Here is a 25,802-nt window from a genome sequence, read left to right on the forward strand (position 1 = left end):
GAAGTAAGAGCTTTTCATTTTTCAAAGTCACTGAGGTTAAGGAGCGTACCCAGGTGAAAGGAGCACAGGTGGGCCTCCTTTGGTTTGGTGGATTTTCTCCAAAAATTCTTCTAGACTCCCCACCAATCCCCTGTGGTGGTTTTAGTTCAAATCGGAGACTTGAGAAATGGTACATGGCCAGACAGCGTACGGAGCAAATACACTGAATACAGGTGACCTTTTTCCAAACCAGGGCATGAACTTCCACATTCAACTCCAGAAAGAAAATTCTGGTATGTAAGCATTCCCTTTGCTTAGTGAGATGTTAGAAATGACCTTTCGACATACAGCCAAAGGTAATTGTGGCGTGGTTTTACGATCCAGCGACTATTCCAGGAATGCGTGTACTGGGTAAATCAAGGCACAACTGTAAGATTTTTGTTCAAAACTTTCCCAGAGCCGTCCACCACTCCAGAGAATCATATCCAGTGACAACACTGCGTGGAATGTTGCCAGAACAATACACACTGATCTGCCGTGGGAGCTTGCGACTCCACACACGGTGAAAGCACCTGATGACTTCATTCTGTCTTCCAGATGGTCACACCCAAGCTTTGCTATTAAATACATTTTATTCTATTAAAGAGTGCCTTTCCTTTTAACTGCGTCCTATTACAGTGAGGGTATTCTATTCATTGTTTAAATATATATATGTCACGTGGATCCTATTAACTTTGAATTTCATTTCAGAATTGCCAGAAAAAAACTTATTTGTTTAAAAAGGTGGGGGGGGGGGTGCGGCGCACTGACTCTGGGAGGGTGGAGAGAACCATTAATCTCATCCAGCCTTCTCACTCTACAGGGAACAAAGGCTCAGAGAGGTGAAGTAACTTGCTCAAGGCCACAAAGCCAGCTAATGACCAAACAAAGCTGGAGTTACCCAGCACCAGGTTCTCCTTCTAGCACACTGCATGGCCCCGAAGAGGTAACTACACAAATACTCAGCGTGGGGAAATCAACTCACCCTGCAGGATGAGTTGGTGACATTAGACCCAAGGGCAGCACTGAGCGGTCTCTCCCTCGTCTGTAGGGACAGATGTTTTAGAGAAATTCGGGGGAGGGGGGAGGGGCTGTTCCCACCTGAAAAGCCTCAGGTGCTGGGTTTGGCCCTGAGCTGATGCAGGCTGAGCTGTGGCCAATTCAGAGTTTCTCTCTAAAAGGCACTTGGCGAAAGCAGTCATTTGTCAGGCTTGTGTTCAAGGCTGGTGTTCAAGTAAAAAAAAAAAAAAAAAAAAAAAAGCCTAAAAAGACTATTACTTATCTTGAAAAGCCACATTCCGTTTTTATCTTGAACTTACAACAGTACTCCACAGTGAAGAAACTGAGGCATATACGCTCAATTTAAAATCAGTAAATGGTGTTCCTAGTTTTAGGCCTTGAGTTTAGGTATTAGGGGTCAGACAGAGTTCACAGGAGGCCTGAATTTGTAACCAAGTAGGGGGAATAGGGAAAGGGCATGGCCCAGGTAGCTTTATATTTAACACATACATTAAAGCTGCATGAAACATTCCCAGGAGATAAGCATAATGTAATAAACATTTATCTCAATGCTGCCTTCTGTCCAAATTCTCTCAACTCAGTAGCTTCAACCTACAGTACTCAGCTCAGCCACACTGGGCGCCCTAAGTAAGAAAACAGAACCAAGCCAATGAATGACCTACATCCTGGTCCCTCACCACCATCTGTATTTAGCCTAAAGTCACCATTCCTGCCACAAATTCCCCAATCTGAGATTAGGGCTGTCTTCCAAACCTCAAAAGCAAAGTAAAACACCCAATTTTGTTTTCAAGTTAAAGCTAATACTATTCGTTATAATGCTTATGGATCAAATTGTAAACTATGACTTCTCCTCTGTCTTTCGGACTCAGCATGGTCAAGGTTTTCCGTGTGTGCTCACCCAGTGGCCATGAGAATCCTGAACCTGGGCAATGGACTGCTTCGAATGAATGTGATCCTAAACACCTATGCAATCGTTTTTATCAAAGTCATGGGGTTGGTACCTATCAAGTAAAATAAAATGCAATATATCTGAAGTTACAAATGCGTCAAGCCAAAACATTTAACTCTCTGTGTGGAGTGATACACAGAATTGCCCTTTCACATTATCTTAAGTGAGGTGTGCGGCAGACACAGCAGGCTGGCGCGGGCGCCGGGGAGGCTGGCTGGTGCAGATGTGCTGGTGCAGGTGATGTGCTGTGGCAGAGGAACACGTCTGGTGGTTTAATACCCTAGGGAGGGAAAGAAGTTCATTGCAGCCCCTTCCTGAAGGGTTTCTTCTGGTAGGACCTAAATGAAGCAGGGTGCTTGATCTAGGTTAATGTCCATGAAGTCTCTCAATTGGAGGCTCCGTCTAGGTCCCCTCTCCCCGCCCCCCCCCCCCCGCTCTCACACACACACACACACACACACACACACACACACACACACACACGGGACCTGCTCAGGGAAGGCCCGCCCAGAAATAAAAGGTGTCAGGTGTCAGTAAAAGATGTTCCCTGGGAAGCAAAACATTCCTTTTGCTACACAAGGCTGAGTATTAAAAGGAGCATTAAAAAACAGAAGGTGGTTCTGTCTAACCATCTAAACCAGCCCACTTACTTGGCAATGCACATCTTATTGGAGAAGGACTCCGACTTCGAGATAGCTGGAAAATATACAAGTGGAATGTGAGTTACACCGTAGATGGAGCCCGATGAATGAGTCCCTTTGACTTTCTTTCCCTAAAACGTCAGCTAACTAGTTGCTTTGAGACACTTCAGAACTGTGATTTCCCCACTCAAGTTTCCTTTTTTCTTTTTTTTAAATATATTTTATTGATTTTTTACAGAGAGGAAGGGAGAGGGATAGAGAGTTAGAAATATCAATGAGAGAGAAACATTGATCAGCTGCCTCCTGCACACCCCCCACTGGGGATGTGCCCGCAACCAAGGTACATGCCCTTGACCGGAATCGAGCCTGGGACCCTTGAGTCTGCAGGCAGATGCTCTATCCACTGAGCCAAACCAGTTAGGGCCCCCGTTTCCTTTTTCACTTCCTGAAATAAATGGGCACTCAATTTAGTTTAAATTATATTATTAATTAAAACCTGGGCTCGGTGTCTTTGTTTTTTGTTGCTTTTTGTTATTGCTGTTTAATGGTTGCTAAATACTTTGAGATTGAATGCTCAGTGGCCATATTGAATTCAAAGCTTTCCAGAACATTATTATTAACAAATTAAAGCTCCAACGGTCAGATACTGTCTGGCAGATCCTTCCTATGAATTGCCCCCTGTGTCCCAAGCACTGCCCTATTAAGGGAAGTCACTAGGCAAGCCAGAAAAAAAAAAGAAAATTCATTTTTCAAATCTCACCTTTGCTTTCACTAAGCAAAAGCCACCGCCTGTACTTGCAAACCTGCTACGGCCCAGAAATAACCGCCTACAAGCATCACTCTTGCTCTGAGCTTTCAAACACTCCAGAGAGGCACTCACGAAGATGGAAGCTGTTCTGCACACAAGACCTCAAATAAGCCACGACCAGATCAACCAAAGACATTTGCATCTTATTTTGCAGGTGAACCCAGCTGGCTGTAAGGAGAGGATGCTGGAGAGGGACGGAATTTTGGCAGCAGTTTCACCTTTGAGAACATCGTCTATTCTGACCTAAAGTTTACATTTCTTTGTTCTCCCAGGGCACACAACGGGGAGGAGGCGGCAGGCCGAACCATAGAGGGGCTTATTACAGAGGGACGGAGCCCATGATAGCCCACGGTGCGTGTCCAGGGGGAACATGTGCCATGGACGTCAGCACACAGGCGTCGGATTTGCCCCTTCTCACATGCCATTTCCTCTTAGACTGGGGAGAATTGCGATCTTCCAGTACAAAACTCTCAAGGTTTCCTTTTCATTTATCAGTTTACTAAGTGCACTATCCTTCTGCTTTTACTGACTGTAAAACTTATTCCTGAATGAGGGCCATTACGTGATATTAAAATCTCCGAGAGCAAAAGAGCTGTGTCAGAATCATGCCTTTCTCAGGCCCCTTCCTGCATCAGGAGTTTTTTTCTCCCCAACTTCCCAGCTCGTGAAATTCTGCCAAATCCAATATAAACTCCCCCGGGCACCCCTTCCTCACCACCAAACCCAGAAGGCATCTTACCTGGTCTAAGAACTCTAGCGCTTCCTGCCTCTTTATGAACCAAACCGTATACCGCACTCCATTACTTTGTTTATAAAATACTGAAGCCCATCCAGGGGAAAGACCATGTTTCCGTTATTTTTGGGTCCCATTCCCCCATCCCGAAACCCAGCATCCACCCGACACAGAAGGAACGAAGGGCTGCTTCGTGAAGACAGTGTCCACCATCATGGAGAGGTGGAGTAGCCATAGATGCTCACCAAACCCGGTCACTCGGGTGGGTCTTGTCACTGCGAGGGGTTTGTTTCTGTTGTGCTGGGGGCGGGGGGTTCGAAGTTTGGGGCTAGAGCTGCATTGCTAGAGATAATTTCAGGGAAGTGGATGTGGGTCTCCTTCCCCACCACCCTCTCTGAAACAAGGGCGAAGCAAACGTTTTAATTTTTTTTTTTTTAATTTGAAGGGACAGGACGTTGTTAGCCTGCCTGGTGTCCACATGTCCTGGTCCAGCCCGGTATTCAAAAGGCATTGACTACATATTATTTGTTGAATAAATAAACATATTTATTTATGATGAACCATACTAATGTTTTTCGTCTTCAGAGGTGTTATTGCTATTTTTTTCCTTTGACAGAAGTATTAGTAATTCTTTCAAGAAGTAATGTAAAAGGAAACTAATCTTGCTTTTCCTACTTTGAAACTGGGAGGAGAATTAACACCTGCAGTGCCCTCTATACAGTACTGAAATCCAGACCATTTGATCAGTTTCTCCAAATCACAGAGTAAGTTCCAGAGGAGGCAGGGACCTGTGCTGAGATCAGTTGACTAAGGTGTCCCATTCTCTATAACTGATATCCAATAGCCCGTTTTCTTTAAAACAAACAAAAAAAAAACTATCTCTACTTCTTTCTAGGTGATCAATTCCTTAGTCCAGGGTAGTATAAAAATTAGCTCGGGGTTATTGCACAGGTTCTCTTTCTACCGACAGACTTATAATCAGCTCTTTGATAGGCTACTGTTGAACTTTAAAATGTCAATCATAGGATGATTTTGTGCAAAATGATTAGATACATACCATGCTTATCCCAATATGGCTACGGGGGCAGATGGGACTTAAACTCCTGCTTCGACTTCGGGTTATGGGTCGCACAGAGTTCCACTAAAAAGAGAAAGAAAAATAGTCGATGGTTCATAAACGCTCTCATGGCTTAGGACAATATGCATATCCCACCGGTAGAGGGGTTTTGCTGATATGATTACATTTGCCCATTACTGGTCGTCCGCATTAGGTATACGCCTTTCCTTTACTATAGCTGCCCAATATTTGACAATAACTTCAGGGTATTTCTCAAATAAAATCCCATTACAATGAACTTTGGAATATTCAAACCCTTGGTGCTAGTAGGATTCTGTTTTGATGAGTAAGTTGCAAAGTACATTAAGTTTGCAAGTGTTGGAGCTCCCTGTGGGAGGGGTCTGAGTCTGTTTTGTTCATTGCTGAACCCCAGCACCCGTGTTATAAATGACTACAGAGCAACTATTGTTGAATGAAATGAATTTAGTGACTAAGTAAATCACCATTGCTGTCCCCTACTCTTCAATTCAATTAATCAGTAAGAAAAAAATACATATATTCACTATAGTGAGATCTCACTAATAAAAAGCCTTCTTAAAAATTTCCCTTCATTCAACCCTTTCCTTCTCAAAGTTCTTCCTTTTAGGGTATTCTCATTTTGTATGAGGAGTTTAAGCTTGGGCAAATGTTGGCGCCATGCTTGATGGGAGCAAAGGAAATTAAAAGGCAACTGCTAATAGTGGCCATTTCTTCTCCTTCCCTTCTAAATTGTACTGCAGACAGTCTACGATGAGAATCTTTTAACAAGGGGTGATTATTGTAGGGGCAAGAGCATGGTTTATGGGCTCTTTCATTGCATAGCATATGTGGTTGTCAGAACAACACAACCCAACTTCTGCGGGCTCGGCTTCCATTGCACAAGTGTTTTATTGAGATACAGTTAGCTAAAGTGGGCTGCTTCCGCGGCAAAAACCCTTGAGTTCTATTACAATGCACTACTTCCCTTCCCCCCTCTGTGGGGGAAGCTGCCAGGAAGCACATCCCCTGTTCTCCAGCTCAAAGCGCGCAGAACAGAAGGCACCTGGATCGTGGCTTTGATCTGGACTGAGGAACTTCACTTCAAATTTTATTTAACTCTTTCTAGGAAGGGCAGCATCAAAACCCCATCACGTTCACATCATGTCCAGCACTTGTGGGCACTAGTTCCAATACCAAGTCACATTAAGACTCTGTTTTGAAGGCTGTCCAGTTATTTAACATGCTCAAAACATTCTACAGCCACGTACACAGGAAGCAACCTTCCAAAACTGATTGGTCCCTCTCTCCCCACCCCCTCTGCCCACTTTTTCTCCATCCCTCCCCTCTCCACACATCATACCAAGGAGAGAAAAATGGCACATTCATCGTTTCCCAAAATGGCGGCTCATAAAATTTGGCAAACTGTATCCTGAAAATTTATCCCTTTTAAATGCTTAGCGTTACAAAGGGCCTCCCGTAAGGTGAGCTCAAAAGGTTTTGCCTTTATAATGGCTTAATATTTCTAAGATAGGGGAGGCAGGTAGGACTAGTTCTAGCTTATAAATAAAGCAACAGGCAAAGAAATTGCTGCCAAGAAATTATGAAGAATTGTGGATGAATCGAAGAAAAGAATCTGTTCTCTCCCAGCCAATCCTTTTCCTCTCCTTTGCATGACATCAAGCAACTCTTTATGAGCTTCTTTTATAGAATCTCTGGGTGTATAAATGTTCTCGAACTTGTGAATCAAACACTTGGGACGAATTGTCACAATGCAAGGCCACCGTACAAAAGCCCCTCTCTTGGTGACAGCTTCCCCCTTCATAACGACGATGTCATTCTCCATGAGGGCAGGCCACACGTGATAGAAGACCAAGGGCGCCGTGAAATCCGAGTCATAGCTGCGACGGTACCTATTTTAAACACGCAAAAGGAGGAGAAAGAGAAGTGAAACAATTAGGTAGCACAACTGGGAGGGAAGAGCAGTGTAAACTTCCATTTTGATGCTTAGATCTAGATAAACACGGATCCTGATTCTGTTATTGAAGAGATGGTTTTGGGCCCTTAGAATAGGAACCAGTGATAAGGAGGATCCCCATGGACTAAGAACAAGTCATGTCAGGCTAATTGTGCCCTTCTCTTCTCCAGATTATAAGGGTTGTGATTCAAGGAAATGCTAGAGACTGTGTGAAGTCCCATAGGCTTCCTACAAGATTTCTCATGCTACCTTTGTGGACAAAACAGGAGAAATATAAGTGGATGATTAACTCAAGTAGGTGGGTTGGAAACTGGTTCAAGGATCAGATCCAAGGAGAGGTAATTAATGAACCCATGAGAACGTGAGTGAAGGTGCAAAGGGCTCTCTCTCAATCCCATGATAAATCAACATTGTCATCAATGATTTGCATGAAATAAAGAAAAATCATTCAAAGGTGGGGAGTGGGTCAAAAAAAAACCCACAGATCACAGTATCAAAAAATAGCTCGCCTGGCCAGCTTGGTTTAGTGGTTGAGTGTTGACCTATGAACCAGGAGGTCATGGTTCGATTCCTGGTCAGAGCACATGCCCAGATTGCAGGCTTGATCCCCAGTGTGGGGTGTGCAGGAAGCAACTGATCAATGGTTCTCTCTAATCATTGATGTTTCTATCTCTCTCTCCATTCTCCCTTCCTCTCTGAAATCAATAAAATCGTATTTTTTTATGAAATTGCTCAATTGGCTGGGAAAAATAAGCTGAATCTAATAAGACAGCATGTAATTTGGATTCCTATGGGGTCCTGCAATTGAATCTTTAAAAATATTTAACTACAAAGTTAGAGGTAATAAATGGCTTACACAGCCCAAGTAAAAATATAATAACAGATTTCAGTTGAACTCAAAATGAGTGAACAGTGTTATATGGCTGGGGACCGGGGGGAGGGGAGAAGAAAATAACTTTTAAAATTAGCTGAATTAATAGGGAATAAGAATGGAAAGTGTGTCGGTCCCTCCAGACTGGCCAGTCCAAACCAGGGGACTGCATTCAGTGTGGACACTCTCTTAACAAGGGATGCTCAGCAGAGCATGGAGCACAGGCCAAGGAAACAGATGTATTTGTCAAGAAGTCTCAACCCCCAACCCCTACATATGGAAAAAACCTGAAGGCATGAGGCCAGAAGGAGGAGAATTTGAGTAATTGCTTTTAAATGTGTGAAAGGCTGCCAGAGGTTTTTTTGTTGTTTTTTTAATTAAGAATTATGCTTGTGCTGTGAAGTCCTTGAGGGAGAACCAAATCCAATCATTACTAGGAACTCCAGTTTCCGCTCCACAGCCAACCAAGAGTACAGTCCACAGGACGCTCCAAGATGCTGCCTGCTCCCGCTGATAAAGGCGTGCAAGCAGGAGGCCTGTCAGAGGTTTAGGAAATGTGCAGACCCATAAACCAAAATGGATGAATATTTCTTTCTTTCTTTTCTTTCTTATTTTAATCACCACACGGGATATGTTTAGAGAGAGGAAGGGAGAGAGAGAGAGAAAAATATCGATGTGAGAGAAACATCTATCAGTTGAGTCCCATACCTGCTCCCAAACCGGGAATCGAACCTGCAACCTTTTGGTGTACGGGAAGAGGCTTGAACCAACTGAGCCACTTGGCCAGGGCAAATGGATGAATATTTCTAAGTGGGAACAGGCATCCTCTAAAGCAGTGGTTCTCAACCTTTCTAATGCCGCGACCCTTTAATACAGTTCCTCATGTTGTGGTGACCCCCAACCATAAAATTATTTTCGTTGCTACTTCATAACTATAATTTTGCTACTCTTAATGAATCGTAATCTAAATATCTGTGTTTTCCGCCGAAACCGGTTTGGCTCAGTGGACAGAGCATCGGCCTGCGGACTGAAAGGTCCAGGGTTCAATTCCGGTCAAGGGCATGTACCTTGGTTGCGGGCACATCCCCAGTAGGGGGTGTGCAGGAGGCAGCTGATCGATGTTTCTCTCTCATCGATGTTTCTAACTCTCTATCCCTCTCTCTTCCTCTCTGTAAAAAATCAATAAAATATATATTTAAAAATAATAATAATAAAAAATAAATATCTGTGTTTTCCGATGGTCTTAGGCGACCCTGCTAGCAGTTCTCAACCTGTGGGTCACGACCCACAGGTTGAGAACCGCTGCTGTAGAGCAGTGGAGAAAAGGGAACTCTTGTGCAATGTGGCAGGGGTGTGTGGGGGGACATAGATTGGTGCAGCCACTATGGAAAACAGTATGGAGGTTCCTCAAAAAATTCAAAATAGAACTACCATAGAATCCAGCAATTCCACTTCTTGGTATTATCTGAAGAAAACAAAAACACAAATTCGAAAAGATATATGCACCCCCATGTACACTGCAGCATTATTTACAATAGCAAAGATATGGAAACAACATAAGTGTCCATTGATGGATGAATGGATAAAGAAGATGTGATACACATATACAGTGGAATATTATTCAGCCATAAAAAGAATGAAAGCTTGCCATTAGCAATACCATGAATGGACCTTAAGGGCATTATGCTAAGAGATATAAGACAGACAGAGAAAGACAAATACCATATGATCTCATATAAGGAATATAAAAAACAAACAAACAAAAACCAAGCTCATAAATACAAAAAAAAAAAACAGATTGGTGGTTGCCAGAGACATGGGGGGTGGGCAAAATGAGTTAAGGGGGTCAAAAGATACAAACTTACAGTTATAAAATAAATAAGTCAGGAGATGTAATGTATACTGTGGTGACTATAGTTAATAATACTGTATTGCATATTTGAAAGTTGCTAAAAGAGTAAATCTTAAATGTTTTCAGCACAAGGAAAAAATTATGTAACCATGTATGGTGACAGATGTTGCAATACATAAAAATATCACATCATTATGTTGTACACCTGAAACTAATATAGAGTTATACGCTAATTATACCTCAATAAAAAGTGTTAAACAATAAAAATACATGCTTGTATTTATATAGCACCTTTCTTTTAAAATGTTACAGACAGGCTCCAGGTACTTATTAATTCTCCCCAAGACCAATATGATCAATGAAAGTCACATCATCCCCTCTGAAGCCCATTTGACTGAGAAGGAACGTGACCAAGGAGAGGGCTGTGTCCTGCAGTAACAGAGAAGTATATGGCAGGGCCTGGAAATCAGGTAGTATCTGTTGATTTCCCCACCCCGCGTTCTTTTCCCTAAATTGTTCCCAGGAAATAGAGACAAGATCACTTATTTCTATTCCTTAGCTTCCGCTCCCATGTCTCTTACTTGAAGTCATTAAACATTTCTCCATCGGCCCCAAATGCAATATCGAGGGGTGGCTCTAAAGTCTGCATTGCAAAGGCAATGCAACATATCTCCTGGATGAAGTTACTGAGGAGGCAAAAATCAACTTCCGGAGGGAAGGAAATCTTGGGATTGACATTCATGGCTCGAATCACGTCCTGAAAAACAAAAAGATGGCATCCCCTTGTTACCATCCTGTGGCCAGAAACTCTGACAACCCCAAGGACATTATGACCGATGGAGGTGGGGAAAGAAAGTGTGAGTGAAGCAAGTTAAAAGCGAGAGAAGGAGTACATGTGCTAAAAGGAGGAAGCCTCATGAGTAGGAAGGGGGAAAGATGGCAGAATACGAATGACATACTAACGGCCAGGAGAGTCTCAAAAAAAAGAAAAAAAGAAAAAACCCTGCCCTGACTGGTTTGGCTCAGTGGATGGAGCGTCGGCCTGCGGACTGAAGGGTCCCAGGTTCGGTTCTGGTCAAGGGCATGTACCTTGGTTGCGTACATATCCCCAGTGGGGGGTGTGCAGGAGGCAGCTGGTTGATGTTTCTCTCTCATCCATGTTTCTAACTCTCTATCCCTCTCCCTTCCTCTCTGTAAAAAAACCAATAAAATATATTTTTTTAAAAGAAAAAACCCTTAGTAGCTTTTATTTATTCTTTCCCCTTTTTTAAATTCTGGGCAAGTTATATGATATGCCCACACAGAACTCTGACTTGTTCATAATCTATAGTAATAACAATTATAATAGCTTGCGTTTATTGAGAGTTCACTATATGCCTGGTCTTGTGCTAAGCAGATGACCTGCTTTCTTTCATTTAAGCCTCTCAAGAACTCTATGGGGTCATGACTTTTGCTGTTCCCATTTAAAGATTAGAAAACTAAAGAACAGAGAGGTTAAGTAAATGTGCAAGGTCACACAGCCAGTAAGTGGCCAGAGCCAGGATGCAAATCCACACCTATCTTTCCCAAAATCTTAGGAACAACGATGTTCTATCTTCCAATCTTAAGGGCCCATCTAAAGAAGTAATTTTCATCTTTTTTTCATCTCATGGCACACAAACTAATTACTAAAATTCTGCGGCACACCAAAAAATTTATTTTTTGCCGATCTGACAAAAAAATATAGGTATAATTTTGATTCATTCACACTGGACAGCTATTGTTGTGTTGACTGTTGTCATCTTTTTTACTTGACAATCTAAGGGAAAAGAGGTCAGTGCCCCTAACTAACTAGTCAGGTATTTCGTGTTTTAAAAATCCGTGCAACGATCAGTGTGTCGTGGCTGAAAATCATTGATTTAAAGAATAGAACTAGCAAGCTCAAAATATTTTCTTCATACAATGTCTGAGAAAGAAACAGCCATTATTGGCTGGTTCTACAAAGTAACTTGCATGCTGCTTGTTTCTGCTTTTCCATTACCTAGAAGAAGCACTGAATGGGTTTCTGAGTTATTGGAATTCAGTGTAAATATCATTAGCAGCAAACTAGCCCCAATAAGAGACCCAAACACTTACGTTGACACTGTTTTGGGAATCGTATAGATCAAGGTGACAAATTATATAATCCATGACGGCATCCTCAAAGTCATTCGCCCCCATATAAGACGGTGTCAAAGATTTCCTTACACGGATCTTGAAATGTCTGAATGCCATTTTAGCTACATGGAATGCCTCCTGCACATAAAAATTGCAGCAAATTTATTTGGTGAGACGAGGGGGCCAAAGAGGTCCAAAGCAAGGAATGAAGAAATTCATCAAAAATTCAACATCATATGGGTTTTCTGACAACTAAACACAGTGGGTCAAAACAATTTTTAATCTGGGAGAAAATATCTCTCTCAATTTTGAAAAGGATATAAATTCAAAAAAGACTATTCACGTTCATTCATTTTAAGACAGTGGACCATTGTTTTGGTAATACGGAGTGCAGGACAGTACAGAAGTTCAAGGAAATAAATCACCTGTGGTTACATAAATATTTGGCAGATGCTACAGTAACACCATATTACTTGTCAAGAAATAAGAGAAAAATTATCAATTTAGTGTTTATTATACATAGATACATGTCAGGTTTCCTGACGTATATTAATTCAACAAACATTTATTAAATGCCTGTTATATAGTCAGCACTGAGAAAACCTAGTTATACACGCAAGACATGGCTTCTATGCTCACAGAACTTTAACCGACCCAGTAAGTAATTCTCAAACCAGGCACTGGAAAACTTGTTTCTGGAAAGAGCCAGACAGTACCTATTTTAGGCTTTGCTGGTCACATACTGTGTCTGTCACTTTTTTTTTTTTTTTTAGCAACCCTTTAAAAATGTAAAATCATTCTTACAGTCTTAGCTCTCGGGTGGTATTTTTCTTAGAAATATAGGTCACGGTCAGATATGGCCCACGGGTCCTAGTTAGCTGACTCCTGACGTAAAATCATAAATACAGGATAAAGTTCAGTGGATTCTGATCATTCTGCTCTCATACCAATGTCCTGTTTTATTTAATATTTAATCGTTCTCATGATGAACTCAGTATCTCAATAGGGTACCAAAGGAACAACCCTTAATTGCTTTGGGAATTAAGGATTACAGATGAGCACTTTGTAATCTGCCATATTCAAGCAGCTATGTTCCCAGTGTGGGTAACTACTCTTCTGATTTTTCGAAGAACAGAGGGAAATCAATCAAATGATAGCCATTAGCAAGCATATATACACTGGTATATCTATGCCCATTTTGAAGATTCCATGCACATTGACTAAGGTATATACCCATTCCAGATTATCCTATCATTATAAACCCTTCAACAAATGTCTGGTCACTATCAATATATTAATACATATGAATAGTTACTGATTGTGAAAAAAAAAAAGGATTCATCCCAAATACTTGCAATGGAAACAGGAAAGGAAGGAAGGAAGGAAGGAAGGAAGGAAGGAAGGAAGGAAGGAAGGAAGGAAGGAAGGAAGGAAGGAAGGGAGGGAGGGAGGGAGGGAGGAAGGGAGGGAAGGAAAAAAGGAAGGAAGGAAGGAAGGAAGGAAGGAAGGAAGGAAGGAAGGAAGGAAGGAAGGAAGGAAGGAAAGAAGGAAGGAAGGAAGGAAGGGGAAAGGGAAGGGAAGGGGAAGGGAAGGGAAGAAAAAGAAGGAGAGAGGGAGGGAGAAAAGGAAGGCGGGGACGCGTGGAAGTCCCACCCTCTTGCGGGGACCTCGGGATCTAAGTCTTTGCAGCTGTGCTGTGCAGTTTACCAACCCGCTGTCCCCGCGCCCAGGGCCGCCCGCGCAGCCGGGTCACCCACCACGGTGGCGATGTAGATGATGCGCTGCACCGTCTCGGCGCTGTCGATGCACTGCCGCAGCAGGCACTGCGCGTCCAGGCGCGCCTGGGAGTAGGCGTCGCTGAACCGGGACAGGAGCGCGGCCTTGCGCGCCGCACTGGACAGTTTGGCGCGGTTCGGGGACGGCGTCCGGATCTTCACCATCGCGTTGGAGGGGCTGCCCGACCGGCTGCGGCTGCGGCTGTGGCTGCGGCTGCGGCTGCCGCTGCGGCTGCCTCCGCGACTGTGACTGCGGCTGCGGCTTCGGCTGCGGCTGCGGCTGCGGCTGAGAGCGCCGGGGCTGCGGCTGCGGGCGGCCGGGCTGCGGCTGCGGGCGGCCGGGCTGGGGGACTGGCTCCGGGTGGACCTGTGGGTAAGCAAGGATCAGCGGGGAAACACTCGGATGCTGTCTCTCCTGGACTCCGCTTCTCCCCCACAGCGGCTGCAAAGGATGCTCAGGAGCCGTGGGCCCCTGCAGGCCCCGAGAGCCGCTGCCTCCGGGGCCTTGCCGCTGGGCCTGACAGAGGCAGCGTCTCCACGTGGCCTCAAATGTGAGCACAGCCATGAAAAAAAGACTCGTTTGCATGGTGCATGAGACTTGGAAAAGCTCTCTCGCTCCCTGAGCACCTCAGGTTAGCCTGCCGCAGCCCGTGCGTCCAGCACTGATGGCTGGCCACGTTACAGATGAGGAACTGGGAGCTCAGAAAGTGAGTGGGCTGTCCTGGAGTAACCCGGCTAGGAAGCCAGAGGTAAAGGAGAAGCCAGACTGTCTTTGCCTTGGTGAGCGGATGGTATAAAATGAGATGCACACTGAGCAATGAGAAAGATCTGTGCTGTAGTTCCGGCCCCACCCCGTCACAGACAGCAGCAGGAGCGACTGAAATCCTTTCTCCCCTGCAAAGCTTCAGCTCCGGCTTCCACCTACCGCATTTTTGCTCTGTTGCGGGCTGCGGGTGGAGGAGGCGGGTGGGAAGAGCAGGTGAGCTAATGCATGTGGAAGTACTGGGCGAATTGGAAAGCACCATATCAGTAAAACGTTTATGGCCACCGAGTACAACGGAAATTACCAGACTAGCTAGCCCAAAGGCAATGCCCTCCCCGCCAAAAAAAAAAAAGGAGGTTTTGTAGAAGACACTATAGGGCAAAGTGTGTGATGTCACTAAACTCGGAGGCAGAAATGCACAGAGTATGTTCTTAGGCGCCAACATGAGCCAGCAGCAGCACAACCCTGAGGGAGTGACTCCCCAAAATGAAAGACTAAGGTGGCATTTAGGGACATGGGGGCCGGGCATGGGGGTGGCTTTAATCACTTGAATCAGGGCGTGTTATCAGGCTGGGATGGGGAGGCGGGTAGAAAGCACAAGGAAAATGCAGCGACTACAGAGAGAAACATCCTACTTTGTCCTCGCTCGACACGGTTTGAATGGCCTGCCTTGAGGTCTGCCCATCAGTAGAAAGGGATGCCCCAGGAGCCGTTACCTGCACCTGCATCGAGCAGCTGTCAAAGGGAACTGCCCTACAGTAAGACAACAGCTGGTCCTTCCCGGACAGAGCACTCTGGGGCCTTAAGAGACCGGGCCCCTCATATCATGGAACATTCTGGCCGTGTGGGTACCACCTCTTGCCTTAGGGGCCCACTCAGCTCTGGCTTCAAGCCAAAGAACTTCCTCATATTGCTCAGGCTCCTGCCTTACGCTCCAGCGCCAGCCCCACCTCCATGAGTGCCTGGACTTGGCAATCCAGGAGGTCGTTTCTCTCCGAAGGGTCAGAGAGAGAGAACAATTTACCATTCAAAGCTTCCCATATTGTTGGGGTCTGGGTTCAAGGGTGTCATTTTCCTTGGTTTCTCAACCACAGCCTTTGGTTACTTTGTTGTTCCCCTAACACAAGGCGCTTTTAAGGGAGAAGATCTGTGAGAAGGGGTCGGACCTTCCTTGGAGGGCAGATTTTTCGGCCGTCAGAGCCGCGATCTCGTCCTTCAGCGAGCGGACCTGTTTCTCATAATCGGATATCACTTCGGGGTCACACCGCTCACGCTTGTCCAGGGCGGTGATGCGCTTGTCCAAGCCGCTGCGCTTGTCTGCGCTGCGATGCTCCGATCGCCTCAACTCCGAGGACCTCAGTTCGGGACCTCGCTCTGCACCTCGCTCTGCACCTCGCTCTGTGCTCTTCCGCACAGAGGCTCTATGCGCTGAGCTTCTGTGGCGGGACTCGTCCTGGGCTTGAAGAGATTTAAGCCTGAAGAGAAAAAATAAATATTTTTTAAGTCAAGAAAGAAGAGAGGGAGGGAGGAAAGGTAATGAGCAACAGTTGGCATACTTAAAACAGTCTACTCTACTTCGTGTGCCATTATTGCTTTGGACAAGTCTGAAGGAAATACATAGGAGCAAACACAGATCAGCAAAGAGTAGATTGCAGGGTCAGGGGGCCACGCCACCTCTGCAGCTCGCCTTGGGAAATACTTCTGAAGAAAAGATAGCTATGCATACCCTCCAGCAAAAGCAGGGTGGGCCTGTAGTCATAGTGTTCTAGATTGGGCTGATATGAACCACGCAAAATTCTAGAAGCATTTGACCTCCAAAACCTAGTCCAGAAGCTGGGCAAAGACATTATGAACTATGGGGAGAAACTACAATGGAAAGTGAACAACGTCTACCAGACTAGGTGGAAGTGTGGACCTACGAGAATAATGTATTACAGAACCAAACAGAGCTTCAGAAACCATATTGGCATCCTCATAAAGATACAAAGAGGCATGGCCCTCCTAAAACGGGAGCAAAAGCCACAAGAAGAGGACATGCTGGGGTGGAAATGACAGTGGTGTCAGACGGAAGCGTAAGGGGTAAGACTGAGAAGGATGTAGAGAAGCTGAAAATGCAACAGCAGAATTCAAAGCTAGAAGCAGTAAAGAACAGAGTCACTGAGTGGTCTGATCAACGCATTTGAGAAGGTATATCACATAGGAATAAGAGATTAAAGTGATGAAAGGGGAGATTGAAGTGGAAAATAGAAAAGTACTCCAAGCTAAAATTTAGGGGGGAATTCCTGAAGAAATCAGAACAATTGGAACGTGTGTGAAGCAACAGAACAGTGTTCATATATATAATATTTTTAATACAATGTCCACTTGCTCTTTGGGGATGGAGGGAATATCAAAATGAAAATCAAGGAAGGTATATAACCTTAAATGATCAGTGTTTGTTTTTCCCTTCTGGAAATTTATCTTTAGAGAATACCCAGAAATTTTAACTAAGATTTGCCACAGAAATCACCACAATGTTATTTCCAATGCTGAAAATTGGTATCAAAGTAAATAGTTGGCACCAAGACCGGTTTGGCTCAGTGGATAGAGCGTCGGCCTGCGGACTGAGGGGTCCCAGGTTCGATTCCGGTCAAGGGCATGTACCTTGGTTGCGGGCACATCCCCAGTAGGAGGTGTGCAGGAGGCAGCTGATCGATGATGTTTCTCTCTCATAGATGTTTCTAACTCTCTATCCCTCTCTCCTTCCTCTCTGTAAAAAATAAATTAAATATATATTTTTTTAAAGTAAATAGTTGATATTAAGGAAACACCCAAATGATGGAACATGATGCACCTATTCAAAAGTAAGTTCTGCAGAAGGCTTGTTTGTTTGTTTGTTTGTTTGTTTAGTAAGAGGGAAAAACAATGTTAACGGAACAAATGGGGTCCAAAATTGTAAACTTACACTTACTTTGTAGTCTTATCTCTATTTCTAATGTATGAATTGGAAGAAATGTCAGATAGTAACAGTAACTGGTTCTGGGATTATGAGAGGGTCTTTAGTTTCCTTTATACTACACTGTGCTTTGCAAATTCTCTCTATAGATAGGTAATGTTTTTGTAGTAAGAAAAATATATAAAACACTAATAAAAATATTGTTCCCTTTCCTCTTTGATTGTGAACAGATTCTTTCATATTGTAATGGGACACCAAGAAAGCTAAATGCAAAGATTAATCAGCAGGCTGCAATACTCCTGTCTTTTTTTTTTTTTTTCCTTACTGCTTTTTTAGCTGATTTATTTCCTCCTCTGCAGCCAAAAGGGATATGGCCGATCTGTTCTTGGTTGCTTCAAGAGTCTTTGGAGTGTCAGCCAGACTGTAAGAGAAATCAGTAACTAAAGACAGATTTTCCAAAATTGGCAGACTTTCTAAATCAAGGCATAGGTTCTTTCTCTCTTGGGAATTTTTGGCATATGATATAAATTCGACATAAACAAGATCAAATTATAAGACATCTGCATTCAATCAGATGATATTACAAATATTGTAATACGCTTATATGCAAAAGCATGCTAACACCCTTTCTCAATGTCAAACACAAAGAAATTATAAATCTACTACCCCCTAAAAGACTATGTAATAATTATTAACATTAAAATGTAAAGGACAAAAATACTTGTTTAATTCCTCCTTCTCACCCTCCTAATTCATTTACTCTAATTATACCAAGTCCCTAGGTTGCCTTACTCTATAAAATCTTCATTTTTATGCAATATACTAATACCTATTCTGATTACTTTGCACTATAAAGCTGAATTTGACTTCCAGACTTCCTAAATATAAAAAGAGATTATTTGCCCACCTATAAAGCCCTCCACAATTATACTTGACTACCAACTATTTTATGTCTTCCTGCCTCTGACTTCCATCACTTACTAAGCACGAGTTTCCTGCGTTTTCTGCATAGCTCAGTCACTGTTAGTTTCAATGACTCTCTCCATTGTAGATGTCATAGTAAATTATACTATTTCTTTAAGTCTGTCTAAATTTAAAAGGAAATGTGAATGTGCTGGGTGACAATGGATGAAGACCAATGGTCCTCGATTAAGTCGCCCCAGTACAGTGAGAGATCATGGGTTGGCAAAGGTTTCGTGACTTAGCTGACCCTGCCTCCCTGGACCATCGCTTTCACCACAGTAGTCCTGCGGCTAAGAGAGGGCAACTGCTAACTAAACTCACAGTTGTCCTCACCCATCAAGTGCTACTCTCTACCTCCTTTAACTCTCTCAAGTAAAGTTTGTCTCCCCTTCTCTGGGTTCCTCCCACACTCAGCTCACACTTACAACCTCATTACAAACACACTGTGAACTACTTGAGGGCAAAGATTTTATTTTATTCATATCTTTATCCCAAGCACCTAAAACAGTGCCTGTCACATGTAGATTAAAAAAAAAAATTAAAAAAAACACACACACCCCAAAAAAATAACACCCTGAAAATTAATGAACAAAATGTCTAAAGTCTAAAACAAAGCCATAGTAGCAATAACTCCAGGCCTACTGGAGGTTGAAAGGAAATTGTTGTGATCTAATTCAAATATGAATATGTTATAGTTTTTAAAAAGTATATATGGGAAAATGAACATTTTATTAAGAGAAAACTTTAGAAAATTGAAAGGACAAGATAGACTAAGAAATGAAAGTATGAACAGGAATAAAGTAGGGTTTTTCCCTCTCAAAACATGGCATATATGTGTGAGTACATATACATATAAGCAAAGATACATGTTAATTTGGTACCCTTGGCTGACATACAGAGAGAAAAGAGGAACATTCATGTGCCAAGAATTGTTTTAAGCTGATGAACAGCTTTTTAAATTTGTATTATGGACTTATTCATTCTTTGATCAAATTACTGAGAATTTACTATGTGCCAGGCACAATGCTGGGTGCTAAAAATACAACAGTGTCAAAACATCAAAACAAATATGCAGTTCATCAGATCACAGATATGCAAACAAGTGTTTAAATGTCCCAAATTGTGGAAAGTGCTATTTTTAGGTCATTGTGAAAGAGAACTTAAGGAGGGTAAGAAGAAAGACCTTTTGCTGTATCGTGGTCACAAACAGACGCTGAGGAAGTCGCATTTAAATTGAGGCTTGAAGATAATCAAGAGCCAGCCTTGCAGAGAGCCCATGGAAGACTTCCATTGTTCTGAAGGAGCACGGGCAAAGGCCTCAAAGTGAAGAAAAGGACATGGACTAGGTGAGGGGAGTCTGGCATGAGATGAGGGTGAAGCGAGAGGTAGGGTCAGATCGTGCAGGGCCCTGAGAGCCCTGGGAAGGCTGCTCACAGCTTTTAAGCAGAGTGATGACTTAATCAAGTAAAAATACATCTGTATTTTCTATGTGAGAAATGGCTTGTAGTAGATCAAGAATGGGAACAGGGAACCCAGTTGGAAGGCAATGAGTTGAGGCAAGAGGTATCAGAAGCTTGAACCAGGGCAATGGCAGTACAATAGAAAGAAAGGGACAAGGGTGTGGGATGCTTAGGAGGCAGATTCAACTCTATTCTAATAGACTGGGTATAGGAAATGCAGGAGAGCGGGACTCCTAACCAGAGTCCAGGCATAAAATCCATTAGCATATCGCAGTCTTTCCATGTCTAGAGTTCATCACACCTGGGCAGACCTGTCCGCACTCAGCACTGTATTGGAGTCTGCACCTTGGGAACTGAGTCACAACCAAACTGGTCTCCTCAAGGACAGACCTGGGAACCTCCTTGGGTGGGCCACTCATTCCACCACAGGTAGCACCCTGACTGTAGAGACAGAGGTAGGCAGAGTGAGAGAACGGGGAGAGAGATGACTCCCACAAAAGGGGGGGAACAGCCTCCATCATTTGTAATGCCTTAAATAAAAGTAGAATATGAGCCACATATGAGTTCATAACAAAAACAAAACTAGGAAATTCAGAGAAAAGCAACAAGCACCTTCCAGTGTGCAACTTCCAAATGGACGGTGGGGGATGGGGGTCATGTACATAGATAAAGAAAAATATACACATGATCAAGCAAATAGAGGAAAAGGTATAGGAAAGGGTATATGGGTGTTCCTAATACTATTCTTTCAAATTTTCTGTATTTGAAATTACTTCCAAATAAAAAGTTTTAAAAATGCATACAGTCCCTTTTTCTCAGTCCATGGTGCTCCTTATAGCTAACTACAGAGCCATAGTGACAAGAGAGAGAGGTAGGAACCTGGCTCCTATTGCTACTGATAAAAGAGAGAATCAGCAAACTCCCAAGCAACGATAGGCAAATGGAGAGACCTGGTCATCAGCAGCAGAGGCCAGTAAATGCCCCCAGGTGACCTAACCAGACAAGCCATAACTCAGTCTCTAGCAGCACAAGACACCAGTGTCCAGGAGGAACTGAGGCAAGTAAGAACCCAGCAGGCAGAACAAGACCAAATCCCCTCTTCTCTGGCACCAGGAGGGCATGCAAGCATCCCTCACCCCTAGATGTCAGTCTAAGGAAGGAGGAGGAAAATTAGACCCCTTGAGAGAGCAAACACAGCCCCTAAGGAAAGTCTGAACTTGGAATTAACTGAATATTTACACAAAAAGAACTACAATAAACCAGAAAGGAAGTGGCACCCCCCTCCAGATCAGCTGACATTAGTTGAAATGAGTTACAGAAATTCAGAGGAATTATGCTTTTTGTACCTTACAGTTGTAAACTTCGTTGCAGCTATAAAACTGCTCATTGATGATGGCTCCCATTAGAAAAATGGATGGGGGGAGGAGGGTGTGGAGATGCATGCAAGCACACACAAAGAAAAAGGTCTGGAGTAAAATATACCAAAATGTTAACCAGGATGGATAACAAGTGATTTTCTTTTTTTTTCCTTTTGATTTTCAGCTTTATATTCTTATTTATTGTATGCATTTTGAGAAAGAAACTTGTATTTTCTAATCAGGCAATTTTCTAAATCAGTAGAGATGTTTTCCATCTGAGGAAAGCTCATCAGAGAACAAGGCAGAATGCCATACCCTATTCCATCACAAGCCTGAACTAGTTAAAAACAGAATCCCCTGCTGTCCCATATAGTATGTCAGCAATGGAACGATGCTGTGGGAGGAGAAATACCTTATTGATGGATGGGTTCGTGTTAGGTGTGTTGAATGCAGTTTCATACACATTATGTCTATCTTCCTCAATCATGACCCAAAGTTTGCAATTTTCTTTGCAGTGATTCCTTGAGCTTGCTACCCTGGTTTTGTACATACCAAGCATCTGATATGCTGCCTGACCCTGCTTAACTTTTTTAAATACTTTTTTATATCGAATAGTTATTCCAGAATCTTGAATTATTCATCATTTCAAAAGTCTGATCTCTCAGTCCCACCCCCAAGTGAGTACAACAAACAAATAAATGCAGCCTGCTTCATCCTGCTTTTGCTCTCCTTAATTTTTCTATTTACCCTCCTTAACCCTTTCCCTCTCATCTTTTCTCATTTCCCTCCCTGAAAATAGATTTTCATATAACAATCTTCCTCTGTTTATAAATATGGGCTGACAATAGGCCTATGGAAAAGAAGGGGCTCCAGGAATGGAGCCAAAGGGAGCAGGGCCTTGGGGATCATATGGAAATCCTGGCCCCAAATTCAAAGACACTGACTCCCAACTCACACACACACACACACACACACACACACACACACACACACACACCATATTACTTATTACTTATTAGCAAATGTTTACATTTGACATGATTCTCCTTTCAAACCTAAAAATTAAATGAAGAATAAGCAACTCTTTTTGGAAAAAGATAACTTGCATTCCTCTTACTCGTCTTGAATCTGGTTGATTTGATTATGAGTTGAGCTCAGCTCCACTTCTAATTGTTTCATCTCCCGATCCCGACCACCAACCTCTTTCTGTCTCTCCTTCTCAAATGTGTCCTAGAAAGATACACACATCAATAAAATAGTCGGAATACATGAAATAGCAGAGACAGATTGCACAAGGATTATGCTGAACAAAGGAAGTCAAGCACAAAAGAGCATATAATGTACGTTCCATTCACTTGCAGACAAAATTAACCTGGAATGATAAAAGTCAGAAGAGTGGTTGCCCTGGGGGCAGAGGGGCATGCTTGGGAAGTGGCACAGGAATGTTTTATATCTTGATAGGAGTGTGAGTTACCTGGATACGTGCACTTGTCACTATTCATCAACCTATGGATGTCACTGTAGTTAAGTTATACCTCGATTTTAAAAACAGACATTTAAATATCATCCTATATGTCTATACCCAGAATAACATGCATAGGGGGTAAAAATTTCAAAAGCATATGAAAATCCCCAGGGGGAGAAATTGCTTAAAGACAACGGATGACGATTGTACTTACCACATATATGTTGCTTCTCGTGCTTATCACATTTAATTCTCACAATGACTCTATTAGGCCAGCAAAAGCATTGTCCCAATTTAGCAAATGTGGACACTAAAAAATAAAGGTTAGGCAACCTCCCCAGGACTATAGAAGAGGGACAATAATTCTGTCCAGTGATCTCCAAAGAAGAATCCTTCAGCCACTGCCTCATAAGGCCCTGTTGCTTAGAACAGCCTGCTCAACATGCTTTAATTTTGGAAAGAAATTTATGGAGATCCATGTAAGCATTTAAAGTCAAGGTCGCTAATGTCTTACTTACCCAAATATAATAATGCCAATGCCTTAAGCAAGGTATGCGTTCTGTTTCCAGTCTGACCTTCCCCTGTTAAGACACTGACACTGTCCATGGAAACCACCAAGATCAACCACCAATTATGAGACCCTTTGTCAGTCTACCAGAACTGAGCTTCCTTCTTATCTTGGAATTTTCCAATTAATTGTATTTCACTCTTTCAGAATAGAATACTGAGCTTTCCCCGTCTAATAATCTCTTTCTCTCCTGAACCCCTTGGTACCCTGTCTGGAGGACTAATTGGTCATTTAAAAGTTACTATTTAATGCCTAGTGTGGGCCAAGCAATGTCTCAGATGTAGATCATCCCCCAGGCCCTTTTTATAGCTGAGGAGGCCGAGGCTCATTGATTTGCCTGGTCATACCACTAGTAAGGAGGCCAAGCTGAGATTTGAATCCAGGTTTGTCTTAAGAGAAAATTCCATCCAATATGCCCCACACTACTGTAAACAGGAACTCGCCTTTTATACCTGTGTCCCAACTCCCTAAGTAGAGTTGAGTCCCTCTCTAGGTCAAAACTGTATCTTATGAATGTTTGAGTTCACAGAGCCTGACCATGGTGCTGAAAATCAAGGGGAACCCTTCAGCATCCTTACCTGTAGAGAGGGGACCTTGCTGTCAATAGGTTTTCCCAGGGAAGCAGCAGTAAAGGAGGCCTCCAGCCAAGGCAAAAGGCGTGATTTGATTACTTCCACACCATCATAACGTCCTCCTAGAAGAATCCACAAGTCAGGTCAGCGAGAGAAACCCAAGCACGCCAACTCAGTCAGAGCGCACAGAGTAAAGGGTTAGGGGCTGGATGGGAAAACTGAGGCCATTCTCACCTTCTTGAGCTGTTGTAGTGAGGATTCCAAAGAGTTGTCCCTGCATCTTGGCAACTTGTTCAATGAATTCCAGGCAATAACTTAGATTCTGATCACATGAGTTTGACTGCAAAGCCAAAACAGTAGGCATCAGTATAATTCTTCACTCCCCCGGCAGGTAGACAAGGGCCTCACTTTATACCAGGGCTGCCTGGCTCCGGTCTGCTCCCAGAGGCAAACACTGCTGTGCATTCACCAAAACACGGTTACCTTGCCTCCGGGGCACACAGCTCGAGCGCTTCCCCCAGCTTGTTTGTGGGGCCGTGTAACTGCGTGAGTTCAGGTCCGTGGGAAGGAAAGTGATGTGTGCCACTTCGGGGTGTGACCCCAAAGAAAACCTCTTGAGGGATTCTCTCCTTTTCTGCTTGCCCCATCTGCCAGCCAATTGCAGAGGACCCCAAAGGCTTAGCGGGTGGTAAAGCCACAAGATTTGGGAAGCTGCTAATTGAACACTCACGATGACTGTTACATAATTGAGAAAGTGTATTTGTGGGTGTTAAACCACTGAGATTTGGGAGTTATTTTAACATCATTAACCCTGACTCACTACTCAACAGAATCCTGCAACAAGTCCTTTCATAAAGTGAATAAGCCTTTTATAACAGTACAAATCATTGCTCCCTAACTCATCTGCTTTATTGGTTCTTGTCCTCTACCTAAGTTCAATATGTACACAAAGAACACTACTTGTTAACAGTAAACAGGTATTGCTGGGTTGAGGATAATGGAGAATAAGACCAAAAAAATGAGCCAGGCCATTTGGCACTTGCAGATGAGTAGGGGAGACAAGAGGTAGACCAGTGGTCGGCAAACTCATTAGTCAACAGAGCCAAATATCAACAGTACAACGACTGAAATTTCTTTTGAGAGCCAAATTTTTTAAACTTAAACTATATAGGTAGGTACATTGTGATTAACTTAATTAGGGTACTCCTAAGCTGGCCTTTGCTAAAAACTCAAGGGGCCAAAGAGCCGCATGTGGCTCGCGAGCCGCAGTTTGCCGACCACTGAGATAGACAGTTATCCTGCAGTGGAATAGTAAGTCTTACCATGGGGGTGCACACAGGTCTACTCCAGAGCCCACTGTCTTCGAAAGTCAGAGAAGACTTCTTCCCAAGAGGAAGTGTAATGTAGGTGAGAAGAAAACAGGCAGACTAGGGGAAAGGGTTGGTTCAAGGGGCTGTGGAACATCGAAGCAGTAAGAGCAGAACATGACGAAGCCAAGAGGTTGGTCTTTTCGCTATTATCCTGCCTTTGCCATCTCCTTGGTGAGCTGCTACTATTTCTCATTAGCTAAACCTCTAACTGAGTCTGATACTAAAGGAAGGGACACAGCTGTAAGCAGCCAACAAATCCTGTGGGTGTAAAAATGCATAGATTGACATGCCATCTTAAGCCGTTAAAAGGCACTAGTAGTGGGCACTGTAAGTCCCGAGACAGGAAGTGTATTACGAGGAGGATAGAAACTGGAATAAATAGGAAAAGTTGAGATGACCTCTAGCCAAAAGTTGAGTAGCACAAGGCAAGTGCCCTGTGGACAGAGGCTGTGCCTGCCCTGATCATTCACTGTTGTATTTCCAGCCCTGCATTCT

The 25,802-nt window shown here is 43.3% G+C and overlaps 1 protein-coding gene across 3 annotated transcripts in view; it reads right to left on the bottom strand.

Annotated features, from left to right (window-relative positions):
- Nucleotides 1-2,068: 2,068 nt before the first annotated feature.
- SPATA18 (spermatogenesis associated 18) overlaps nt 2,069-25,802 on the bottom strand; it is a 28,398-nt gene continuing 4,664 nt past the window's right edge. The window contains exons 2-13 of one of the 3 annotated variants that reach the window (XM_028143791.2): nt 24,172-24,277; nt 23,944-24,059; nt 22,450-22,562; nt 17,877-17,972; nt 15,783-16,091; nt 13,836-14,220; nt 12,058-12,216; nt 10,524-10,699; nt 7,031-7,154; nt 5,227-5,310; nt 2,638-2,683; nt 2,069-2,267 (exon numbers count right to left, since the gene is read on the bottom strand). In XM_028143791.2, the coding sequence (XP_027999592.2) occupies nt 2,260-2,267; nt 2,638-2,683; nt 5,227-5,310; nt 7,031-7,154; nt 10,524-10,699; nt 12,058-12,216; nt 13,836-14,220; nt 15,783-16,091; nt 17,877-17,972; nt 22,450-22,562; nt 23,944-24,059; nt 24,172-24,277 (1,722 nt within the window). In that variant the 3' untranslated portion in view covers nt 2,069-2,259. Of the gene's footprint in view, nt 2,268-2,637; nt 2,684-5,226; nt 5,311-6,980; nt 7,155-10,523; nt 10,700-12,057; nt 12,217-13,835; nt 14,221-15,782; nt 16,092-17,876; nt 17,973-22,449; nt 22,563-23,943; nt 24,060-24,171; nt 24,278-25,802 lie in introns of those variants that run through there. The other 2 variants (XM_028143792.2, XR_008558776.1) reach the window with 2 other exon arrangements.

Source organism: Eptesicus fuscus, chromosome 2 (genome assembly GCF_027574615.1).
Source record: "Eptesicus fuscus isolate TK198812 chromosome 2, DD_ASM_mEF_20220401, whole genome shotgun sequence".
NCBI lineage: Eukaryota > Metazoa > Chordata > Mammalia > Chiroptera > Vespertilionidae > Eptesicus > Eptesicus fuscus.